The sequence below is a fragment of the Crotalus tigris genome, unplaced genomic scaffold (genome assembly GCF_016545835.1).
Source record: "Crotalus tigris isolate CLP2741 ecotype Arizona unplaced genomic scaffold, ASM1654583v1 scf7180000017792.2578787, whole genome shotgun sequence".
Lineage (NCBI taxonomy): Eukaryota > Metazoa > Chordata > Lepidosauria > Squamata > Viperidae > Crotalus > Crotalus tigris.
In genome coordinates this window covers 2,555,587-2,570,966 of record NW_024096639.1, presented here as the reverse complement: position 1 = coordinate 2,570,966, position 15,380 = coordinate 2,555,587, and the positions used below count along the sequence as shown (strand labels likewise).

The 15,380-nt window shown below is 34.3% G+C and overlaps 1 protein-coding gene across 2 annotated transcripts in view; it reads left to right on the top strand.

Annotated features, from left to right (window-relative positions):
* The first annotated feature begins 1,800 nt into the window (after window positions 1-1,800).
* The window catches only part of LOC120307589 (phenylalanine--tRNA ligase beta subunit-like), a 34,199-nt gene continuing 20,619 nt past the window's right edge, over window positions 1,801-15,380 (top strand). Inside the window, exons 1-11 of one of the 2 annotated variants that reach the window (XM_039342472.1) lie at window positions 1,801-1,904; window positions 2,528-2,583; window positions 4,182-4,336; window positions 5,721-5,793; window positions 6,113-6,228; window positions 6,583-6,733; window positions 8,496-8,604; window positions 10,120-10,190; window positions 10,701-10,762; window positions 10,849-10,900; window positions 11,933-11,994. In XM_039342472.1, coding sequence (XP_039198406.1) covers window positions 1,847-1,904; window positions 2,528-2,583; window positions 4,182-4,336; window positions 5,721-5,793; window positions 6,113-6,228; window positions 6,583-6,733; window positions 8,496-8,604; window positions 10,120-10,190; window positions 10,701-10,762; window positions 10,849-10,900; window positions 11,933-11,994 — 965 coding nt within the window. In that variant the 5' untranslated portion in view covers window positions 1,801-1,846. Of the gene's footprint in view, window positions 1,905-1,997; window positions 2,017-2,527; window positions 2,584-4,181; window positions 4,337-5,720; window positions 5,794-6,112; window positions 6,229-6,582; window positions 6,734-8,495; window positions 8,605-10,119; window positions 10,191-10,700; window positions 10,763-10,848; window positions 10,901-11,932; window positions 11,995-15,380 lie in introns of those variants that run through there. The other variant, XM_039342473.1, reaches the window with a different exon arrangement.

Sequence of the window (15,380 nt, the reverse complement as noted above, 5' to 3'; positions counted from 1 at the left end):
TCTGTTACTGGTCTCCCATTTTCATGAAGAAGACTCACACATGCTGTTTCTCTGCTACTGTGCTGTCCAGTGGGCTATCATTTCCCTTGAAGTATGAATGAAATTTATTAGCATTTTTTAATATTCACAACCAAGTTATTTAGGGAAAAAACACTTGAAATGTATGATTTCAATATGATTGCTGCATATATTTATTTATTGTTTATTATCTTTGGTAATCATTTATGTGTTTTGCTATGTGTATTTTTAAATTTTAAATTTATTTTTTTAAATTTTAATCACGGGCTATTAATATGATTATGTACCATTACGTCAGTGTCAACTCTTAGCAAGCAGATAATTTTCTTCAGGATAATATTAATATTATACTGTGAACATATTAATGAACTGACTTATCTGAGAGACGTTTAATTGCCCCAGGTAATAAATCTAATAAATAAACTCCCAAGGCAGATTCCTTCATTGTTGAACAGCCTTACACTGTTAAGAAATTTTTCCTATGCCCAACTAAATTTTACTTTGTAATTTTATCCAATTGTTACTTGTCCTGTTTTTGAAAAAAATGTATCCATTTTTCTGTAAGACAATTTTCACATCTATCGTGTGTCCCTTGTTGCATAAAGACCACAACTGTGTTTTGTAAACCAGAACTTAAAAGTTTACAGTACACATGCTATCACTAAATACTACAATCACCATTAGAAAGCAAACAAATCCCCTAACTCCCCAAAATTCTGTAAATTTTGTGTCTGTCCATACTGCATATTGCCTTTTGTTTAAACAATATCTTACGTTAAATCATAAACATTTAATACTATTTAGATATGTAGTTAGAATTACTCTGGAATTCCTGAATGACTAAAAAAGGAGTGCTAGAGATTTACAGCCAAGTCTTGTAAGTACTTTCAAAACTGTGATGCCTGAATGTATCCAAATATGACTTATTCAACAAACCATGCCTAATAATATCATGAGTTTATGTAATGTGCAAATCCAAGCAGCTATTACAATGTGAATCAATAAGTGTCCCTAGATTCAAATGCAGCAATTCCGTTTCCCTGGAAGCTTTTGAAGAAACACATACACAAAGGCTCTGTATATCATACGGAAAACCAATGTTGTTTTTTTTAACTGGAAGCTTTAAGATGTGTGAACTTCAATTCTCAAAATTCTGCTGACTCGGAATTCTACAGTTGAAGTCCACACATTTTAAAGTTGCCAGTTTGTATAAATTATCGAGAACAATTTTACTTTATGTGAAAGCAAATAGGAGTATAAATTAACACAATCTCATTCATAAATCCATCTGAAACTGCAAAAAAAACCCTTCATTCTATTTAAATTGATTTACACATCGTACTTGCCTATTTCAGAGCCAGTATTCAATTTAATGCCAACATGTTAGATTGTACTAACTTACTGCAAAAGTAACTTACAAGTTGTTTCTTGCTACCAAGTTGACACACGGTGCTACGGCGAAGCCCATTCTACCCTATTTACTATTCGTAAATCTATGGACCAAAATATGTCCCTTTTCCCGTCTGATAAAGTGGAACGGTTAGCTGTCCACGACATGCCTTATCAACGTAAAACAAACTTTATACAAGTTTCTCTCTGCCAGATTTTCACCACTTTAAGAGCACAGTATTTTGACGGACTTTATACTACCTTGATTCTTCTGGAGGAAGGAGATGAAGGAAGAGGTAGCCGAAAAAAGCAGCCTTGGATCGGGCAGAAATTTAGTCATTAACATCAGGGAGTTCAAGTCCTGGGGCCTTCCTTAGTGACAGTGAGCTTAGCGCATGCGCCGCGAAGGAAAGTAATTGGCAGGAACTGGTAGTGAGCCATGCCGACTGTCGGCGTGAACCGAGATCTGCTTTTTCAAGCCTTGGGAAAAAGTTACAGTAAGGAAAGGATTGGGGGCTTGTAGTGAGCGTGTCTTTTGGTCAGAAGAGGTGGGGAAAGAGGCCGTTGCGACTGATATTTTGCACTAGATATGGGGCAGTTCAGTTATGGGTAAGAAAAGGACACCTTGGTAGATTTAGAGCATAAAGGAGCCTTCATAAAGTTCTCTGAACTCAGGGGCGAAAAGGTACATTATTCTGTCCTGATTTGGTACTTACCAAATATATTGGACTACAGCTCCCACTGCTTTCGACCAAATCCATTGTGGTCTTGGCAGTTGTGTACCCTGCATATTCAGCCGGTACCAGGGTGGAGAGAGATTAAGTGACAAAAAGGTAATGGGAGGAGAAGGGGGGGGGTATTTTCCAGCAGGAAGCCAAACATAAACAGCCTTACTTATTGATTAATACAGATTATTGATCCATGATAGCTATGAAAATGGAAGGATATTACATTGGCTGCTTATCAAAATTGCGTCATTTCCTATTGCTTTGTGCCATCTCTGAAGTCCTTCTGAATGACATTTAACCAAATATTAAGATGAAATCAGTTATCTTTTTCTAAAAGATGCATTAATTCCACTTTAATTGATAACCAATGTTAAAAACAATATTTTTTGCAGCTGATGAAGAATTTGATGAACTGTGTTTTGAATTTGGTTTGGAACTTGATGAAATTGTAAGTATTTTTACTGTTATATTAATTGCAGACTCACAGTAGATGTGATACATGTAGTGTAATGCAAGAGTCATATAAAGCATTTCCCCCTAATTCTTCAGGATTCTGTTTTGTAAAAAAACCCCTTAACAATGAAAACAGTGGTTCTAATTATGCTAGTACTTCCTTCTTTTTCAATAATATGTTGAGCATCTAGAACAGTGGTTCTCAACCTTTCTAATGCCGCGACCCCATAATACAGTTCCCCATGTTGTGGTGACCCCCAACCACTTATACATCACCTGGTGCCAGGGGCGTGGCCAAAGAAAAGGGGAAAAAATGGCGGACAGCCTTGTTTGGCGATCCCCGTGAAATGGTCGTTTGACCCCAAATGGGGTCCCGACCCACAGGTTGAGAACCACTGATCTAGAAATAAACAAGGTGATTACTGGAAGCCAGCATGGGCATGTTAAGACAACATATCCATGCCAGACAAACTTTTATAAAGTGATTAAATTAGTAGATCAGGGAAATACTGTGGACCAACTGCATTCAGCATGTAGTCCTCAATGGAGCTATATCTACATGGAGGGAAACAAGCAGTGGGGTACCTCAAGGTTCTGTTTAGATTAGATTTTTATTATTATTTTATCAGTAACTCAAGGCAGTGGATATACATAATATTCCTTCCTCCTATTATCCCAACAAGAACAACCCTATGAGGTAGGTTTCTATTCTATTTTTGTGACACCGCAAAGGTTTTTTTTTTTAAAAAAAGGAGACTCCATTTTTTTAAGGAGGTTCCATTTGTTTGCAGAGTTTATGAAGTCTCCCTAAAATTGAGCCCCCTACAGGTTCATGAGAAAAAGATCTGTTTTGCCAGGAGGGTAGCTCTAATCCTTTATCAGGCTAGGTGCCTCTCTTAGAAGCTGCAAAAAACAGAAAAGTAAATTGGATGTTGCTGGTCTCTGGAATAGACTTGAGTACTGCAAGTCCTTTGGAGGGAAGGAAGCTGGACATTTGCAGGCTTTGGCCAGCCTGATCTCCCCTTGCTTGCTGGATGGGAAAACAACTGGAGCTTGAAAGGTGCAGCCAGCTTGGCCTCCCTTTGTTTGCTGGGTAGGAAGGAAGTTGGAGGCTTGCAAACTCCAGCTGATTTGCTCCCACCAGAGCTGGCCTAATCTCCTTGGGTGGATGAATGGCTGCAGAGACGCAGTATTGGGTTGAGCACTGCAGCAACCCTGTGGTTTGTCATAAGGGCTAATGACTGCAAGGGTGCTTCAGCTGCCATAACTTTGAAACCAGATCATAAGTAGCTTTTGGGTAATCTGTCATAACTTTGCATGGTTGCTGAGTGACCGTCATAAATTGAGAACTACCTGTAGTCTGTTTTTACTGCCTTCACTATTTCAAACAAGCCATTTAGGTAGTTTTTCTTTTTCATCTGCAAGCTTCCATGAACTCACATCCTCTCAAAAGGATTTCGAAGCACTCAAAAGCAACATTGGTAAAGCTGTATAGGAGGAGTTAAAATATTGCAAAAGGCTCATGCTGCTTGACATTGATGTCTGCTCATAAGTTTTTGTTTATATGCTTTATATATGTATATTTTATTTTAGACCTCTGAGAAGGACATAATAAGCAAAGAAAAAGGTGATGGAAAAGCAGAGGGTGCATCAGAAACCATTCTGTATAAAATTGATGTTCCTGCTAATCGATATGATCTCCTTTGTTTGGAAGGCCTAGTCAGAGGTCTTCAGATTTTTAAAGAAAGGTAATACTTGACAACATTTGAGACTATTATTAAATGCTGTATTAGGCTTATAAGTAAGCAGTCAGACGAAAATGTCAACTGCTGAATAATTTTTATGTGCTTGTGCTTTAGCAACAACCTTGTTCAGCAACCGTTTGAAGTTGCAACGGCACTGAACAAGTGGTACTTACAATTGATCCTTGATATTCCAGTTCATACCATGCCCCCGATTTCATGATCGTGATTTGGTTGCTTGGAAACTGGTTTGCCCTTACTACGGTTGTAGTGTTCCACAGTCACATGACTGCCATTTGCAGCTTTCCCTTTTGGCTTTCCACAAGCAAAGTTAATGGGGAAGCTTGCAGAAAAGGTTATAAGTCACACTGATAAATCTCTCTGGCTTTCCTGTATTTGTGCCATGCAGTGCCATGCCATCGACCCACTCCAGCCTTCCGGTGCTTTTGCCCGCCATGCCATCCACTCCAGTAGCCTTTCTATGGTACAATGCAGTGTGCCATCCACCTCCAGGCTTTCCTCCATTTGCACATGGCCTACAGCAGGCCTTCCCCCAACTCATATGCAGCCTGCACCGGTGATCCCAGGGCCTCTTTTTGTGTGCCACACCTTCTTACCTTGGACTGCTATTACTTTCCGATTAACAACTTGCCCATCTTAAGGTTATGATGGGAGCCCACATTGCTGGGATTTTCATTACTAAGTGATGTGGTCATGTGAAATCGTACGCTACAATCGTATTGCTTAATGATGGTAATCTTGGCCCCAATTGCTGTTGTAACTCAAGGTCTATCTGTATCCTTCCAAGGTTGGTAAAATGAGGGCCCAGATTGTTGGGGGCCATATGCGTACTCTGTAAACCTCTTAGAGAGGGCTGTAAAGCACTGTGAAGCGACATATACAGTAAGTCTAAATGCGAGTAAAGGATAGATTCAGAAATAACTAGAAATTCAGATTGCTTGAACTGCTTTAGGTACATGTAATTTATATTTGCCTGTGGTTTAAACAATATGTGAAATTATAAACATTTATTTTTTTTTAGATAAGTAAGAAATTGAAAAAAAATTCTGAAAAGATATGACAAATTATTTCCGTATTGTTGTTCAGAAAGATATTTAATAGCATTTAAAATATTTAAGACACATCCAATCCTTTATGTATGATTAGAAATCTGATAATGGCAGAAAAAACTATCTACTAGTGATAGGCAAAATATTTCAAATTTTTAATTTTTTTTAGCTCAAAACAGCTTTTCGAATCATGCTGGAAGTATTTGTATGTTTCTGTGTGCTAACTGGATATCAGTTGGATGAGGGGAGAACATTAAGGTGGAGCCTGCTTTTTTATGCCTCCAAAACGGATCTTTAACATTAAAATCTTATTATTTTAGAATAAGGGCTCCACGATACAAAAAAATCACACCACCCAATGGTGCAATTCAAAGACTTACCATTAGTGAAGAGGTAAGTAAAGCTGAATCCTCATCTTGATGCATACATTGTAAATAAATGTTTTTCAAATTTAAGTCAATTTTTGTAGAGATTAGCTAAGAGTCAGTAAACATAAAATTGCTGTTATATTGATTAATTGTACTGCTGTTCCTTTCCTTTGAACACAGACATTTAAAAAATACTTATTTTTAAAATATCCAGGATTAGTTATTTTAAATGTTTTGGTTTAAGATGAAGGCTTAATTTTATTAAATAATGGATTGCTTTATGGAGCATATAATATTTTCATTCATACTGTCTTTTGCTAATAATTGTATCCATTTTATGGCAGACTGCCCAAATCCGTCCTTATGCAGTAGCTGCAGTTCTTCGTAATATAACTTTTGTCAAAGACCGTTATGATAGTTTCATTGACCTACAGGAAAAATTGCATCAAAATATATGCAGGTTAGTTGTATTCTGAAATTTATTTTTAGTGAAATATTAAAAATATTTGTGAAATATTTTACAGCATCTTGAATTAGAATGTGTTTAACCTGAAAATGCTGAAGAACTCTGTTTTTATGTGGTATTTTAAAAATCAGTTGTATGTAAAAAGGGAAGGAAACTTCTGCATATAATATGCATGTATTCATTTTTCATATGCAGGTTACAGTGCAATATTCAATGTGTATTATTTATGAATAATATTTATTACACAAGAATATAACAACTGTCATTTTATCCCTATTTTATCAGTACCCCGTGTAATTGATATTTAGTAGATAGAAGAAATGTTAATTCATTTTGTTTTCTTTTTAGGAAGCGATCGTTAGTTGCAATTGGTACCCATGATCTAGATACAATCTCTGGCCCATTTATTTATACAGCTAAACCACCAGCTGAAATTAAATTCAAACCATTGAATCAAGATAAAGAATACAGTGCTCCTGAAATCATGGAAATGTACAGGGTAGGTTACTTTAAAACAACAAGATATATTTCCATTTATTTATGATTTGGTACAATTTATTTGGCTACCTATCTCAGCATAATGACCTTGGGTGAATACAATATATAAATACAAACAGCATCACATGAAAGTATAAACAAGAACTGAAATGTCTATAAACTGGAAAAAAATAAACGTACACAATACAAAGTAACTGAGGTTCCTAATGAACTCATGGATTTGGGAAAACGGTAACCAGCCTTATATACTGCACTGAACTAACATCCAGCTTTTATAACTAGGAATGTTAGGAATGTTCTAAAACACTTGGCCCATAGTAGAAAAACCTTAGATCATGCAGTAGTCCAGTAAACCTTTGAGCATTGCTAATATAGGTTTTATCTTTTTGTAAATTCATTTCTGACCTCATAGTACTGCTGCTCCTTGAAGTAGAATGCTTGCCCTAACTATGATTTGTTTATTTAGATGTCATAGCATAGAACTCTGCTTGAAGACCCACTTTGTGGCTTAGAGACATTACAGAATAGTTTTATCTGAAAGCCTTTGGTATAACAATCTTGCTAAAGCTAAGTAGCTGTTGCTTACATTGATGCTTGGATTAGAGACCATTGATTGGTCTTCACATATCTTATGCTTCATAGAATCATAGAATTGGAGGGGATCTTGGAGATCTTCTAGTCCAACCTCCTGCCTAAGCTTGGATTTAAAAGGCAATATATAAATATATTCTATTTATAAAGGAGTCTGGCATCAACATGAGCTTCCCGGGGTTGTGCCCAGATGCCCCCTATTGTGATCATTCTGAAATGTCTGGGGATGGCTGTTGCTCCAGAAGAAAAAATTCTGCTCAGACAAGTAGCTACATTGGCACCATTTGTTTTTGAATAGGAAAATTCTTGGAATCTACAGAATTATTCTCCAAGAATAAACTTTGAATGTCTCTATTTTTCCCTCCTTTGATAAATGTTATTAGATTTCAGTGATTTTTAAGTACATGGAGCTACTCCCAACAAAGAAAAAAAAGAAAGACAAAAAAGGAAACTCTTTATAAAATGGATGTTGAATCAAAATACATGAGTCTGATATGTGCATACCAAAGCTAGCAGTCATTGACCTGAGTGAACAAAAAGATAGAAAAACAAAAGATGGGAGCAAAAATAAGATTATAGGTTTAAAGCAAAAGTAGTACTCAAATAAATAATCCTTCATGTATTTCTCTATACTTTCCCTGCCAAATTTGCTTTAATGGTTCCATTTTCCCAACAATTTGGGGCATTGGCCTGAAATCTTGTGTCCAGTAAGACAAAATCTGCATTTAATGTTTTTCTCCCAGAATGGATAACATTAGAAATTTATCTTCTGGTGATATTGTGAAATTATTGTACTATGTTCACAGTGTAGTGGGTACTACATACTGTTATGAATTTGTCAACATTCAAACTCCTTCTTGTTTTATACAGATTAACAATAAACTGAAAACCGATTGAGTTTTTACAAATAGTTTTATGTTTAGTTTTATATCTGCTCATAGACTTTTGAATAAGGAATGTGCCATAAGGAATATACTAAGAAATAAGTGAATTGCTGATCACCTTCCTAGTATATAGTGATATTTTCCTATGAACAAATTGTTCATATATAACATGTACAGTTTGCATTGCTTCTAGGAATTAATGTATGTTATAGAGATATTATCAGATGATACTGTGCAATGGTTTCTGAGGAAAGATATAAACATTAATTTAACTTTTGTTTGTTTTAGATGGATAATCATCTTAGACACTATCTACATATTATTGAAAATGAATCACTTTATCCAGTTATCTATGATAACAATGGTGTTGTTCTCTCAATGCCACCAATAATTAATGGTAAGATTTTTCTTAACAGCATTTGTTTTAACCTCACTATATGAGAGAAATAGGAAATGGCACACTGTTATAGTCTGAAATTTGTTCTGTTTATTTCAGGACATACTCCTCAATATAAGATTTTTTTTATGTTTCTAAGAACTTTATGCTTTTTGAATAATATTCGCAAGGTCTGATTGTTTCAACTCTTTAACAGAAATGGAATATAAACTTTTTTAAAATTTTAAATTAGCTGAAGTTCTCATATGTACTAATAAAGGTGAATATTTGTAGTTCAGGATGGACATGAGGGATCCTTGGTGCTCTCTGAGCTTGCTTGTTTCTTGCAGACTTGATGATGTTACCTAGTTTGGATAATGAAACGTCTGCAAGAAAAAAAGCAAATTCAGAGAGCACCAAGGTTCTCATATATACACTTAGGTATAATCTACTCAGCAGACTAGATGCTAGTAGCAGATTGGATCCCTCTTCTGTCTGCATCCTTCCCATGTACTGTATATCTGGAACACATTTGGGAAAAGCTCCCAGGTAAGAAAACAGAAAATCTGTTATGGGTACAGATTGAGGCTCCTAGTGAACCCTCGTGGGAAGTGCATTTGTACTTCATAGGAAGCCAGAATTTCAGAATTCTTGCTTACAGAGGAGGAAGTGAAACTACTACTGCACATTGTTCAAATTGCAGTCATTCATTCCTGTTATGAAGCAACATAGTTAATGAATTCTGGACAGCAGTAAGTCATAGTTTTTTTTCTTGTGACATAGGAACTGGGGATTCTGGTCTGCGAAAACATTTATAGAACTTATGACAAACAGTAGTCTTTGTAATTTCAGCTCCTTAAGAAAATACAATGCAGCATAATTTAATCATATTTTTGGGATTACCCTTAATATATATCTGCATGTTTTTTAAATAAATACTGCAACGTTTCAAAGAAATATAATCTATCCATAGATGCACCAATGTTGTCTTTAGCTACAGGTAGTATTGCTTCATTTTTCAAAGAATAACTTTTGCCATTTATTGCAGTTCAAATGACATCAATTTCTTAGGAAAGCCATGATATTTATGCATGCTGTAATGACAGTTAATACCATAATCTTACTATAAAATTATAGCAAATACAGAACCTTCCACTGACTACATTCTACCCTAACAAATAATTTCAGCTGCAGGGCCTGGTCCTCAAAATAATTTATGTAATATTTACACGTCTGGATTTCAAAGTCTCTTCTTAAGAAACTACCCCGTGGAAAAATTCTTAAATATCCTGGTACAAAACTATGAACAGCTATAAACAACGAAAAACAATAATCTATGGGACCTGTAAGCTCTTGTTCATTTAAAGAAAAATCACTTAGATCTCAGCATGCATATTTATTGTCCTGGTTGTTAGGTTTTCTAGTACTATAGCTCTAAGTCCAATATTCAGTAGAAAGATTTACAAAACTCAGTCTTTTAAATTCAAGAACATGAAAAAGATGCATCTTCAATTCCAGTATATTTCTGTTTTTTAGGAGAACATTCAAAAATAAGCCTCAACACTAGAAATGTACTTATTGAGTGTACAGCCACAGATCTTACCAAGGTAAATACCCTTGACCAGCGAAGTGTTGAGCAAAGTTAATCTTGATCTACAAATAAAATAATATGTCCCTTTGAAACTGACCTTAACTGCTGATAAGTATTTGTTTTTAGAAATGTGACTTGCTTCAAAGTGAATATAAGGAGTAAGTTTGATGCTTTATAAAAGGATTTCAAAATATTTGATCATAGCAATCAATTGTTGGGGTTGTTTTATGTCTCTAGAACTTAAAGTGGATATAAATGTATATAATGTAATGAACTGCTCAGAGTTTGGATCTTTTGTCAGCTTCATAGACGTGCACACATTTCATTTGTTAATTGGTTTAGTTAGTAATTTAGTTACCTGGCTTTTCATGACATTTTTGGAAAACTAGTAAAGTTTTTAAAGATTTCTTATGAACTTATATTGTAATTTTATATTTAAAACATTCATTAATTTAATAAAATTACTTATATGATAGTATTTAATAATTAAATACTTTAAGAAATAGGTATGCTTTCTGTCTTTCAGGCAAAAATTGTACTCGATATCCTGGTTACAATGTTTAGTGAATATTGCAATAAGCCATTCACGTGAGTTAGTCTGACTTTTCCTTTTATAAGTGTATGCATGTGTGTTGTAGCCTGTGCTTTAGTTGTGTGTTTTTACTCTCTTTAAGGGCTGAAACAGTAGAAGTAACTTATCCTAATGGAAAAAGCTACATCTTTCCAGTGAGTATTATAAAACCTAAGATAGGAATTTTTATATATTTAAGAACTGGAACATTTTAATGGGAGTTAAGACTTTTGGAAAGGAAAGTCAGTGTATGTAATTTTTTTTCAGGTATTTTGTCTTCTGAAAGTAATTCTGGATATTTGTCTTTATTCTCTCCTTTCAGTTTATTTCAAATTCCAAATATTTTCAATTTGAAAATTTTTGTTGATATCTATTGTTTTGATATCTTTCCCACCCACTAGAAGTCATTTAATGAAGAGCTACATTTCCTACTACATGCCATTTTATAAATGCATCTAGCATATACTGGTAATATTTATGTTTTCAAAGGTTCAAAAGGTTTGCTTATGTCTAATCTATGTATACATTCTGTAAGAGTTTTTTTATCTATATGATGTTAAATAATTACAATCCAAAGCTTAGTTGAAATCTCAGATTTCTTATGTTCTAGTTATATATAAGGAAGCAAACATTTTTCCATCTCAGAGAACCTCTAACAGAGATATTCTTCTCATCTTTTGGAGAAGAAGACCTTCCTGAAAAAAAGACAGAGTGGAAAAACAGAACACTATGGATCTTGTCATATATTGAAAGAAAAATATAATTCTTAGCTAATGCAAAATATATAACATATAATATACCAACAAAATAGAGGCTGCACATATTTTCAGTATTCCAGAGCATGAGTAACTCGGGTACCACTCCAATCTCTGCCTGGCAATGCATACTGGAGAAGCTTTTAAATCCTGGGGTAGTTCATATTCATGTATAACTATTTATTTTATGCATATCTGATGCTAATATTGTGCTAAATGTTGTTCATATGATGGATGGTTATGAAAAGTATTGCTAGCATATGTTTAGTCAGGAAGATTGATTACATTGTTTAATAATGATTAATAACTGATACTAATATTTTAAAATAGTAAAACTCTGATTATCAATACCTTGTTGAAAACTTCAGACTGTTTATTATGGAAGCAAGTCTGTGATATTAGAGAAATGACTCGTGTTAACATCTTTTTTAGGAGCTGTCCTACCGTCGTGAAAAAATAAAACCTGAAATAATTAATAAGAAGATAGGAATTAGGTATGTTCTTTTTCTTCAAAAAATGCACATAGAATGCTATTTACAGCAACTGTGATAAGATTTTTGTGTGATTGGTTCTAACCAGTGGTCATTTTTATAAGAGAAGACAAGACTGGTCATAATTCATTAAAAGTATATTATTTAACCAGATTTCTTGATTTTTTCTACAAACTGTAATACTATTAAATCACAACTTAGCATGTTAGCTTGTAAAGTAGTCTTTAGATTTGAGATCCTAGCTTGAATAGAATACTGTGAGCATGCTTAGGGTATAACTGGCTTTGGTTGTGCATGTGGCATACTGATCAAACTGAACTGTTCGGTATTTTTCTTACCATGAGCAGAGAATGCTGCTTATGGCATAGGTACAATTTAGGTTTGTGACCTAATCTATAACTTATCTATTAAAAAAAATTTCTGATGAAGCTGGCTTGCCAAAAGCTTGATGGATTGCAGAGGCCCATCAGTGAGGCCCATCTGGCAATGATCTCGGCGTATAGAAGATTGCAGCTAGAACTGTAAGGCAGATAAATGGTAAACAGCATGAATGAAATGAAAAAAGATTGATACATTGTGTATCTGAGAATGTGAGCAAAAAAAATATATATAGATTGTCTGATTTTATAGAATTCAGTTGACAGATACTTTAATGCAATCAAAAATATAAGTTTAAGCATGAATAGAATGGTAGCATATCCCAGAAAGCATTAATTGGCATCTAGGAGTATTGTGAGTAGTATATAAACTTGGAAACTGATTGGTTAATGATAGTTGTATGTTATACTCCACTAAATGGTGAAAAGGAAAGAACCAGGCTTTTGAGAAAAATTGCACAATATTCTGAAAGGATGTGATTCTAGGAACAAAGTGATTAAATTAGATGACATGAATGACTATGTGTGACTGAAACAAGAGATCTAAATGAATGTTGGGACACTTGGTGAGTATTTATTTAGAAAAGATCCATTTTGAATTTAAACATTTTATTCATTTGTACACATGGCAAGGGAAAGAATTTAAATTTAAATGCATGATTGGTTTGATTATTTCTAATACAATATAAAGAGGATTAGTGAGAGATAAAAGGTGTATATAAAATCTAGCATAGGAAAAACTATTTTCTTTTAATGCCAAGAGGGAATCCTGAAGGGGAAAAAATGGTTGAAAGGGAAGAAAAAGTGAAACTTTTGAAAGTAAAAATAGAACAATTACTGAAGAGAAAATATGAAAGAGAAAGTATGAGTTCTCTGTCAAAATAAATGAGAAGATAGGTTAACAAGAAAAGGAATTTTGTTAGAATATATAAACGTATTAATGTAAACGTATAAATGTAAATATAAGAATTGTAGCAGACCACAAGTTGTCACAAATCTTTTGCTAGTAAGAGCTAATAGGCTTTTAAGGGTTCATTAGCCCAGGATATTTGAGAGTTTAGTTCAAATTAACAAGGATGGCAGGGCCCTTAAATTGTGCAGAGATATAAAAACGATAGCACACAAACAAAAATTAAATCTGGTGCCATTCCAATTAGATAATTGTCTAGTTTTTGCCAAATTACAGTCTTTAATCAGATTTTCCTTCTGATTTCAATTTCCCTAGATGTGCTTTTTTGTTTTTCTGGAAGTTCCAAAGTTCAATTTGGAGTTAAAAGAGAATGATCTCAGTTTTCTCCCCTTCCTGGCACACAGCTTCTTGATCTTCTCCCATCCTCTGGAGATCTGCTTGCTGTCTTGTAAAAGCACAAAGTCTCTTCCTTTTAAAGAGGGAGAGATGTGAGATTTCACTTTTTATGTGATAAAGACCAGGCCTCATTCTTAGTCTGTTGGAACTAGTTGCTGCGAGGGAGTGTAGGCAAGGCTTTCCAACCTGTCCATTCACTAGAACAGGGGTAGGCAACCTTGGCTCTTTTCTGACTCGTGGACTTCAACTCCCGGAACTGGCTCAGGAATTCTGGGAGTTGAAGTCCACGAGTTAGAAAAGAGCCAAGGTTGCCTACCCCTGCACTAGAATGTGATAAAATGAATAGGCCTGAATTACGGAATAGTTTTAAATGTATATTATAAAGGTTAGTTGTTGGATAGGCTGAATATGATAAAATGTGCTGGAAGTAAAGCATACATCAAAGTAGTGCTCTAATAGTGATTTCTTGTTGAAATTCTTTGGCAATGTTTTCTTCTGTCTTTTTTTTAATCAGCTGTTTTCATTTACAACATGGCTTTTTTTTAACCTTTGTTTGCTTTTTTTATTTTGGAATATATATGTTTGCCTCATTTTTGACAGTAACACAGATTTAAGTACAGAGTTTTTCAGGTTCTCTGTTTATCAGATCTAATCCAGTAAACCTATTCTTTATCTTTATCACATATTTATTTACTGATCGATTGAATTTATAGTCATAGATCAAAAGAAAACATAAACATAAATCATTGCGGCTTAAACATTCAAACCCAGCATTTTCTGGCAGCAGTCATAACTGAGCATAATCTGAAAACCTTCATAGGAGTTTTGATAGATTAATCTGTTGCTAGAAAGTGTTTAATCTATATTTCAGGCCAATTAAATGAAGCAGAGGAAAATATTAACTCAGTGCCAAATATGAGACAATTGAAATCTCAGCAAGATTGCAAAACTGTCTCAATGGCTTCATCTAACCATGGACAGAAAGACCTGGGTATGGAATGTTACTGAGTTCCAATACCTCTGAGAATTAGATGTTAAATTCATTAATGTAAATCCTCCTGTATGTAAAATGGAAAGAAAGTACACTATCATCCTGTATGTAAAATGGAAAGAAAGTATACTATCAATGGCTCCTTAACATAGTTAAATCTTCATTCTGTAGTCCAGGTCTAACTTCTCAATGAAGATAAACTGGACCAAGCATTCATCCCCCGAAGTAGTTGTAGTAGCATTTCAAGCAACTAATTCTTATGTGAACCTTATAGAAATATATCTTCATTAATAAAATCCACATGGTATAGATTGCTTATAAAATTGCTTATAAAACTAGTATTTCTTTGTAGATGAAAAGTTGTGCACTATACAGCAAAAGCTTTAGCATCTTGAATTGAAACAATTTAATGGCTACAGTGTCAGAATAATCATTAAAAACTAATGGAGTTCAGTATAGATTGGAAGCCTTTCAAACAAGCATTTTAATTTCTTATACCTCCTCTCCTTAATGTGCATTCAAAGAGCTATTAAAAGATAGTTTTTCAACAGAACATTTGGAGAAAATTTATCTGAATGCTATTCTATTCTATACACAGCACTTAGGTTGTTCCAAGGATTGGTGATAGTTTTCCTTTTTTCCTGGCTTTAATCTTATGTACTTTGGTTTATTCTAAGATGCTTGGACCCTTTGGGAATTGAGTGGAATAGAAATA